The 10096-nt window shown below is 40.8% G+C and overlaps 1 protein-coding gene across 1 annotated transcript in view; it reads right to left on the bottom strand.

Moving 5' to 3' along the window:
* Window positions 1–2066: 2066 nt before the first annotated feature.
* The window catches only part of LOC122562403, a 209051-nt gene continuing 201021 nt past the window's right edge, over window positions 2067–10096 (bottom strand). Inside the window, exon 12 of the mRNA XM_043715261.1 lies at window positions 2067–2137. Within this exon, the coding sequence (XP_043571196.1) occupies window positions 2067–2137 (71 nt within the window). The remainder of the gene's footprint in view (window positions 2138–10096) is intronic.

The raw sequence follows: 10096 nt of genomic DNA, 5'->3' as shown, positions 1-10096 counted from the left end.
AAAGTTAAAGTTTTGAGGTTAGTATGACACTTCCGAAGACGTGGACTCAAAATGTTGATTCTGTTTTCTTTCTACAGATGCTGTGAGACAGTTACAGTAGAACATTCTGTTTTTATTAATAACATTACCTATTTTTAGTGTCAATAATGGATCGATTTTTACTTTTTGCTTAGGGAAAATACTAGCAACGAAGATCAGTTTTTTAAGTAAAAACTGAATTAATTGTAATTATTAAGAATAGTCATTCCATACACACTTATTTTACACTTTTCCAGAAATAAAGTCATAGTCATTGCGATGTACAGCACGGAAACAGACCCTTCAATCCACCTCGTCCATGCCAACCAGATATCCTAACCTAATCCAGTCCCATTTGCCAGCACTTGGCCCATATCCCTCTAAATACTTCCTATTCATATATCCATCCATATGCCTTTTAAATGCCGCAATTGTACTAGCCTCCACCACTTCCTCTGGCAGCTCATTCCATACATGCGCAACCATCTGCATGAAAATGTTGCCCCTTAGGTCCTTTTTATATCTTTCCCCTCACACCCTAAACCTATGCCCTCTAGTTCTGGACTTGTCCACCCCAGGGAATGGACTTTCTCTATTTATCCTATCCGTGCCCTCATGATTTTATAAACTCTATAAGTTCAACCCTCAGCCTCCGACGCTTCTGGGAAAACAGCCCCAGCCTATTTAGCCTCTCCCTAGAGCGCAAATCCTCCAATCCTGGCAACATCCCTGTAAATCTGTTCTGAACCCCCTTTCAAGTTTCACAACATCCTCCAGATAGAACGGAGACCAGAATTGCATGCAACATTCCAAATGTGGCTTTACAGCCGCAACATGACCTCCCAACTCCTGTACTCAATACTCTGACCAATAAAAGAAAGCATACCAAACGCCTTCTTCAATATCCTATATATTTCCGACTCCACTTTCAAGGAGCTATGAACCTGCACTCCACATCTCTTTGTTCAGCAACACTCCCTGGGACCTTAGCCTTAAGAGTATTAGTCCTGCTAAGATTTGCTTTTCCAAAATGCAACATCTCACATTTATCTAAATTAAACTTCCCAATGTTATAAAAAAACCGTCCACTTTTCCAGAAAGATTGGCTCAGATCTGAATACGTGCCAAAATGGTTTACCACATACTGTATGTAGGCAAAAGTGAGGACTGCAATTGCTGGAAACTAGAGTTTAGATCAGAGTCATGCCAGAAAAGCATAGCAGATCAGGCAGCATCAGAGGATGCTGCCTGACCTGTTGTGCTTTTCCAGCACCACTCTGATCTAAACACATACTGTATGTGACTGTTTATGCAGATTCATGAACTACATTCTATTGATCTCCTACTACTAAAATTATCATCCTACTCCACGACCCATCTTGACCAGAAAGAAGCAGTTACAGTGCTAGTCAGATTTCTATATGGCTAGTCACTTGATGGAGCATTACGACCAGGTGAGAAGAGGTAACTCAACTTCCCCTCATTTCAGCATCCCCTTGTGGTCACGTTTTTTTTAGCATGTGGCTTTAAATCTTGCCCAATTACAATGTCCTTTGCCATATTTTCATTCAGGCAGCTCTGCACACTCAACTTTTCTTTTAGCAAGGCTGTATCAAATGCAACCTTATTTCAATCCATTTCCAACTGTCACCACTGTCACATTCTGCATCTCCAACAATTTCTCATTTATTTTATTTCCTCACTTCCCATATGACTCCAATTTGATTCAACAGTCTTTACCTTAGTCTTACATGTACATCCTCAAATAATCTCCCCAGGGCTCCAGTAACCCACTTCCATTTATATTTGTGCGGTGGGGTGAGGGAGGAAATTGGTACAAATTGGTACACTGAAAACTTACAAACACCTACATCTAATTGAGGAATAAATGTCTGCAATTATTAACAGGAGCCATAGGAATTTACAAAGTTGCAGTCCACAACCACATTTATTTTTCAAATCTAATCATCTTACTTTTCTTTGTCCCTTGTATCCTCATTAATGGCTTATTAATGTCACACAATTTAAAGCAAAAATTTATAACACTTTTATTTATCTTCGTGTTCGTAAGCTTCAGGATCTGATATTCTTGATCTGTTCCTCGGAGCAACTCGTGTATCTGAAACATGTTTCACAAGTAGTATAATTAGCATCATGTAAAGTGTTTATAAAAGTTTCCTTCTTTGCTTTTATGTGGGTTTTGTATTTTAGTTCACTTCATGAACTTCAATAACTATTTAAATAAAAGCAAAATGCTACAGATGCTTGAAATCTGAAATGAAAACAACATGCTGGTTTAACTAAGATCAACTTTGCCCAATTAAAGTGCACTTTTATGTATTCACCTCAAACAATAAGGAAGTAATTAAAAAATTTTGATTTGAGAAAAGAGTATAACACTTGTCAATTTAAGAAAAATATTATGATGCAATTCCAAACATTGTAGGCAGTCACATATGCCCAAGTATGCACACGTCTTTAGGAACAGGAATAGGCCACATGCCCCTTCGAAGCTGCCCTGCCATTCAATAGTATCAAGGTTTATCTGGTAATTAATAAATTCTACTACACATATCTGTCTGTGTTTACTAAGTATCCATCTAGCTTCGCCTTAAAAAAATTCATTGACACTGCTTCCACTGCTTTGTGAGGAAAAGCATTTCCAAGACTTAAGACACCTTGAGAGAACAAAACATCTCCTCTTCTGACTTCAATGGGGAAGCCATTACAGTAACTCTGAGTCTCCCACAACAGGAAACACTCTCTCCATAAACACCCTGTCAAGACCTCACAGGATTTTACACCTTTCAATAAAAACACGTTACTCATAAATTCCAGCGGACACAAGCTTGCCTGTCCAATGTTTCTTCATAAGGCAACTGGCCACTTCTGGTATTATTCTACTAAACTTTATCTGAAGTGGTTGCAATGTATTCATATCCTGCCTTAAATAAACAGACAATATTGTACATATTGCGATAGATGTGTTCTCACCAGTGCCCTGTATAAGTGAAGCATAAGCTCCTGACTTTTGCATGCAACTCCCTCGCAATAATTAATAACATTTTATTAACTTTCCTAATTACTAGCTGTACTAGATACTAGCCTTTTGCAATTGCCTTGACCATGGGTCACAAAATCAAAGTGCTGTGAATATTTATTAGATCTTAACAAATTCGCGAACCTCACCTAGGGTCTGATCATAACAAATGGGGGGGCTCTTGCTGTGATTTGAACCCGCAAACAAAACAAAAGGAATTGTCAGCTTTTGAAATGAATTTTAAAGTAGAAAACTGTAAAAAGGCTTTCTTGACCTTGCATTTCTGCAGTATAGAAATGGCTGCATTCAATGCCTCCGTGATCCCGGCAAACCTCTGAGGAATTAAAAGTTCCATCACTCAAGGAAAGAACAAAGAGCAAATGATTCAGGAAAAGATTGAAAGGAAAGGAATTTGAACTAAAACATGAGCTGAGGAGCAAAAACCCTACTCTGACACATGAAGATATCAGTGGGGCAAACCTGAGGGTGGAGGCACAGTGGTTAGCACTGCTGCCTCGCAGCGCCAGAGACCCGGGTTCAATTCCCGCCTCAGGCGACTGACTGTGTGGAGTTTGCACGTTCTCCCCGTGTCTGCGTGGGTTTCCTCCGGGTGCTCCGGTTTCCTCCCACACTCCAAAGATGTGCAAGTCAGGTGAATTCGCCATGCTAAATTGCCCGTAGTGTTAGGTAAAAGGGGTAAATGTAGGGGTATGGGTGGGTTACGCTTCGGCGGGTCGGTGTGGACTTGTTGGGCCGAAGGGCCTGTTTCCACACTGTAAGTAATCTAATCTAATCTAATCTAATGTAATCTAATCTAATGTAACGTAGGTTGCTCATTTAACCTCTAAGTTTGAGGAGGTAAAGGTGGAAGCATTCTTCCCTGTTGAGCAGATGGCAAAAGTGGCTAGTCTAGCCTTTAGTCATTATTGCTGCAGAGCATGCTTTGAGGAAAGTGCATGAGAATTACTACTTCTTGTTTGAGGTTAAGCGTTACTGACCAAAGGCAGTAAATACTCTCAAGTTTGTACCAGTTAGTGCCAGAGCTACACCATCAAAAATTCCATACCTTCATGAAATGGCCTGGGCAGACATATCTGGATTTGAAAGGCTTAAGGGCAAGGGCACTTAAAACAAAAAAAAATCCACAAAATAATTTCCCATGAATTCAAAATCTCAAAATCTCTCCCAATAAGATTACAGTGACCAGTTAAATGCAAGAAACCACAATGGTTGATTAAGCTGATTACACACAAACTTGTTCCAGATGAAATCCTATCTCATCAACTGGAAAGGACAGAAGGAGAAAGTGATAGAATACAGAGTACTTATAGGTGTGAGGAAAATACTAGGAACCCTCATCAAGACAAGGTTCTTGAGCTGAAAGATGAGGCCAAGAATCTGGAGCTCCAGATTTCAAAGCTTGAGAAGCAGCTGGAGACACAGACCCACCTGCAAGGCTGAGAATTACTGGATAGCATGTTTAGAGAGGTGGTCACACAGCAGCTCAAGGGAGTAGAGGAAAGAAGAGAATGAGTGACCCTCCCAGGCAGGTGATGCAAGAGTCCTGCTCATTAACTGGTATTCCATTTTGGAAGGTGATGAGAGTGCTGGTTCATCAGAGTGCAGTCAGAGCCAAATGGCTCAATGATATGGTACAGAAGGGAAGAAGAAGAAAGCAAGATCAATAATTATATCTTTAAGATTCTTTAGTTGGGGAGCAGGCAGGTATTTCTGTGGCCGAAGACATAACTCCAGGTTGGTGTGTTGCCTACCTGGTGAAAGGGTCTGGAATGTTACTGAATGGCTGCAGGGCATCCTGAAATGGGAGGGTAATGAATTTGAGGAAGTGATATATATTAGTTCCAACAATATGAGCAGAGTGATGAATCAGGTCCTGAATCAAGAATTCAGGGAGCTAGGCAGTAGATTAAAAAATGGGGCATCAATGGTCATAATCACTGTGGCCATGAGCTGGCGTGTATAGAAATGGGAATGCATGGCTCAAACTTGGCGCAAGAGTGGGAGTTTTAAATTCCTGGATCACTGGGACTGTTTTGGGGGAAAATGGGACATGAACAAATGATCTAGGGCAATTTAGGACTGGATGAGGAAGTGGAGAAAGGCGTTTAGCAAGTACAAAGGGAACAATTCAGCTGCAACCCTTGAGGAACACAAGAAATGCAAGAGGGAACTAAAGAAAGCAATTAGAACAGAAAGGGGGCTTGTGAACAGGGTTAGAGAGGATCCCAAAATATTTTATAAATATATTAAATGGAAGAAATTAACCAGTAAAAGAGTAGGATTCATTAGGGCCCAAGGGTGCAATCTGTTCAGGATAATTAAAGGGTGTTAAATGAATGCTTCTCTTCGGTCTTCATGCTGGGAATGGAGAATGTAGGTATGGAATTCAGGAGAAGGGACTGGGAGGATCTTGCACAGTTTCACAAAGTAAATGGGAAGGTACCACACATTCTGATGGGAATAAAAATGGACAAATCTCCTGAGCAGATAAACTGCAACCCAGGCTGCTGTGGGATGCAAAGCAGGAAATTGCAGGCTCTGATACAAATTTTCAATTTCTGCCTGGCCCCTGGGGAAGTTCCAGAGGACTGGAAATTGGCTAATGTCGTTCCACTTTTCAAAGAAGGTGGTAGAGATGAATCAGAAAATTAGTCTCATGTCAGAGGTAAAGAAAATAGAAGAAATTTAAAAGGAGAGAATTAATATCCACTTGGAAAAGCAATAGTTAATTAGCATTACTCAGCATAGCTTTGTCAGAGAGAAGTCATGCCGAAGATTTGCCAGAATTCTTTGAAAAGGTGATCATGTGTGGATAGGGAAGTACAGTTGATATCGTTTATATGTATCTTAGCAAACATTTTGACAAGGTTCTGATTGAGAAGGTTAAAGCACATGAAATTCAGATAGATCAGAAACTGGCTTCAGTAATAGGACACAAAGGGTAGTGGCAAAAGGCTGCTTGAGTGACTGGAGGCTAGTGTCCAGTGGTATACATTGGGGCCCTTATTGTTTGTTATATACATAAATGGTACAGATGAAAATCTGGGGGAATGTTAAACATTGACACAGAGATTGGTAGGGTAGCTAACAGTGAAAATGATTGCAGGTTACAGGAAGATATAGATGGGTTAGTCAGGTGGGCAGAGCAATGGCAGATGGTATTTAACCCTGACGAGTACATGGTGTTACACTTTGGAAGAAGCAACAAGATGGGAGAATAATTGATGAATTGCAAGACACAGGGTAGCTTACAGGAACAGAGGGATCTTGGGTAATTACTCACAGTTCCCTGAAGTTGGCAGAGCACATGAATAGGATAGTTAAGAAGGCATCGAGCACACTGACTTTCATCAGTTGTGGCATAGAGTATAACAGCAAGGAGGTAATGTGGGATTTGCTTAGAGCATTGCTTAGGCTACAGCTGGAGTACTGTGTGCAGTTCCAGTCACCTCACTAGAGCAAGAATGTGATAGCATTAGAGGGGGTATGGATGAGTTTCCCAGGATGACTATATAGGTTTAGATTGTTTTCTTTACAGCAGAGGAGGCTGAAGGAGGACATGATTAAGGTGTATAAGATTAAGGGGTATAGATAGGGAAGGTAGGGAGCAGCTGTTCGCCTTATTTGAAAGGCTAATCATGAGGGGACATAGTTTTTCAGTAAGGGGCAGGAGATTCAGAGGACAATTAAGGAAATTCTTTTTCACTCAGGATGGTAAGAATCTGGAATGCACTGCCTGGGAAGGTAGTGGAGGCCAGAAACCTTACAACCTTTTAAAACATATTTAGATGAGTATTTGAAATATCATAACATTCATAGATATGGGACAAGTGCTGGAAATTGGGATTAGCGTGCCTTTAGTGGTAGTTATTGCCGGTGCAGACGTGATGGGCCAAAGGGCATTTCCTGCATTGTATGACTCAGTCTCTAAGAAGCCTGCCCATCTTAACTGCTGAAATATTGGGCATGTCTACATCAACTACTTGAAGCTACAGGAGAAATCAGTCGGATTTATTTAGGCATATACACCTCATGCAGAGAATGGGAATAAGTCAGACAGCATAACTGACCTGGCTATGGCTCTGACTGCAGCTGCAAATCCCGGCACAGGCACTCTAGAAAATGCAGATGCAGTTTAACCAATTGTTGAGACAGATTGGGTTTTTGCAACTAAAGGAAGGGAGGCCACGGAGTGAGGCAAGCTAGTCTTTCGTGATACTGAGTAGACAGGCAGGAGGCTGGAAGAAAGCAGCAAGCCAGGCAGCATTAGGTGGTGGAGAAGTTGACGTTTGGGTGTAACCCTTCTTCAGGACTGGGGTTTACAGAAGGGTAACACCTGAAATGTCGAATTCTCTACCTCCTGATGCTGCCTGGCTTGCTGTATTTTTCCAGCCTCCTGTCTGTCTACTTTGGATTCCAGTATCTGCAGTTTTTTCATCTTTCTAGTGATACTGAGACCAGCCAAACACTGTTGCTGAGAAAAGGTATGATCATCCTACTGGAGAGCACAATATGTGCTTAAAATGCTGTTAAAAAGGTTTGAAGCAGGATACTTGCCCAATCCCTTTTATCCGATACATCAGGAATGTGACCTTTTGTCAGGACCAATGACTGTGGGAGTCATGCCTAGTTTGCCTACAAATGTGATTGGTGAGGAGTAGGTCAATGTCCTAACAAGATCACTGGCAAACTTGGAGAAGCCCACTGAGGTCAGAATAGCTGCAGAAGAAAGTATCTGGCAATTTTCTTGACTGTGGTCATGTGGTCTATGGATAGACAAGCTTGAGCAGAGGAATCCAAGGTCCCACTGTAAGCAGAAGACCCTCAGGTCCTGTTATCCAAAACCATTTTGGGAGTATAGAAGATCCTGTGGAGGCAATAAATGGAACTTCTTTGGCAGCATACCTACAAGCCGACTTGAGGTTAAAAACATTAATGAAGACTGGTAACACCAAAGCTGAAGCAGAAGCACATCCCAAATGCTAGTAAATGAAAAATGAGCTCCTGTTGAGGAAATGGATTCACAGATTCATAAATAAGGTACCTGACATTCTGATGGCTAGGCATATACATCAGCCAAAAATTTTACCTGCCACACCTCTACAAGAATGTAGTAAGATTTGCAGATCTGGCATATGTGCTATGTTATGGGAAAAACTGATCTGGAATAAAATCTGCACCTCTTATTCCATTGGAACCATTACCCTAAATGAAAGCAGTGACCAGTATATCTTTATTATTATGATTAACTGTTTTCCAGGAGCTGTTGCCCTGAGGATCATTTCCGTTACTACAGTTTTGGTGGGTTTGACCCAATTCTTCACCCAGCATGGTCTGTCCATCAACATCAGTTGGATTGGGGCTTAAATTGCATATCTAAAATATTTCAGGAGTTAATGGTAACCTGAGGATGACCTTGCAAAGGTTTTCTTCACATCACCTGCAGTCACAGGATGAAATAGAATTGCACCAACAGACTCTTGACCCAATACTGCAGGTGTAGTCTCATGAATGCCTTGCACAATTGCAACAAGACTTCCCTAGTTCTTTATTCCTTTTATAATAAATGCTAAAATTCCATTTGCTTTCCTTATTACCTGCAGCATCTACATAATTTTCTCCGATTTCATGCACAGGCAGCCAGATCCCTCTGCACTTAGCACTCTGAAGTTTCTCTCCAATTAGACATTAAGTTGCATTTCTATTCCTCTAACCAAAATAGATAACTTCACTCTTATTCACATTGGACTTCAGCTGCCTCTCTGCTTTCTATTGGTTAGCCAATCCTCTATCTGGGCTAATAAATTATCCTTACCCTTTGTGATCTTAGCTTGTACATTAACCTTTATATGGCCCCTTATCTCCTGGTGGTCCAGCTATACTACTCCTACAGGATCCCCATTATCCATATTGCTTGTTCCATCTTCAAGAATTCCAGCAAATTAGTCAAACACGATTTAATCTTTATTAAAAAAAATGATGACTCTCATGGATTGTATTTTGACTTCCCAAATACCCTGTTTATTACTTCCTTAGTAATGAGTTCTAACAATTTCCCAACAATATGTCAAACTAACTGGTCTGTAGTTTCCTATGTTCTGCCTCCCTCCCTTTTTGAATATCAATGTTATATTAACATTTTTCCAATCCACTGGAACTCTTCCTGCATCCAGGGAATTTTGAAATATTATAACCAAAGGATCCACTTTCTCTGCAGCCACTTCCTTTAAGACCCTAGAATGTAGGCTTATTAGGTCATGAGGACTTGTCTGCCTTCAATCCCAATAATCTGCTCAGTACTTATTCTCTTTCTTGCTTCTTGTTCTAAGTTCCTCCCTTTCTACAATTTCTATTATCTATTTTTTATATCAGACTAGGGTCTTACACCTTGAAAATTGAAGCATTATATTGATTTGTGACTCTGTCTTTTCTGTGTGCCCCAATAGTAACTCCTTGAAGAGGCCGACATTCACTTTAGCTACTTCATTTGTATCTTAACAGAAGCTTTTATAATGCATTTTAATATTTTGTGCTAATTTTCCTTAATAACTTACCTTTGCACTTTTATGATTTTTTTCTTTGTTCTTTTAAAAGCTTCCATATCTTCAAACATCCCATTTGCCTTTGTAATATCACATATTTCTGATTTTGTCTTTATATTATTTTTAACTTCCTTGCTGAGCCATGGCTAGTAATAGCTCCAACATTGCTTTTCCTGCTCTTCATGACTAATTCAGAAACAGATCACCTGATATCTCCTTCTTTAGAGACCGCAATTTCCCTTCCCACGTGGTTAAAGATGCCCTCCAACGCATCTCGTCCACATCCCGCACCTCCGCCCTCAGAACCCATCCCTCCAACCATAACAAGGACAGAACGCCCCTGGTGCTCACCTTCCACCCTACCAACCTTTGCATAAACCAAATCATCCGCCGACATTTCCGCCACCTCCAAATGGACCCCACCACCAGGGATACATTTCCCTCCCCACCCCTTTCCGCCTTCCGCAAAGACCGT

This window comes from Chiloscyllium plagiosum, chromosome 25 (genome assembly GCF_004010195.1).
Source record: "Chiloscyllium plagiosum isolate BGI_BamShark_2017 chromosome 25, ASM401019v2, whole genome shotgun sequence".
NCBI lineage: Eukaryota > Metazoa > Chordata > Chondrichthyes > Orectolobiformes > Hemiscylliidae > Chiloscyllium > Chiloscyllium plagiosum.
Note: the sequence above shows the minus strand (reverse complement) of the source record. Positions and strands in the feature narration are given on the sequence as shown.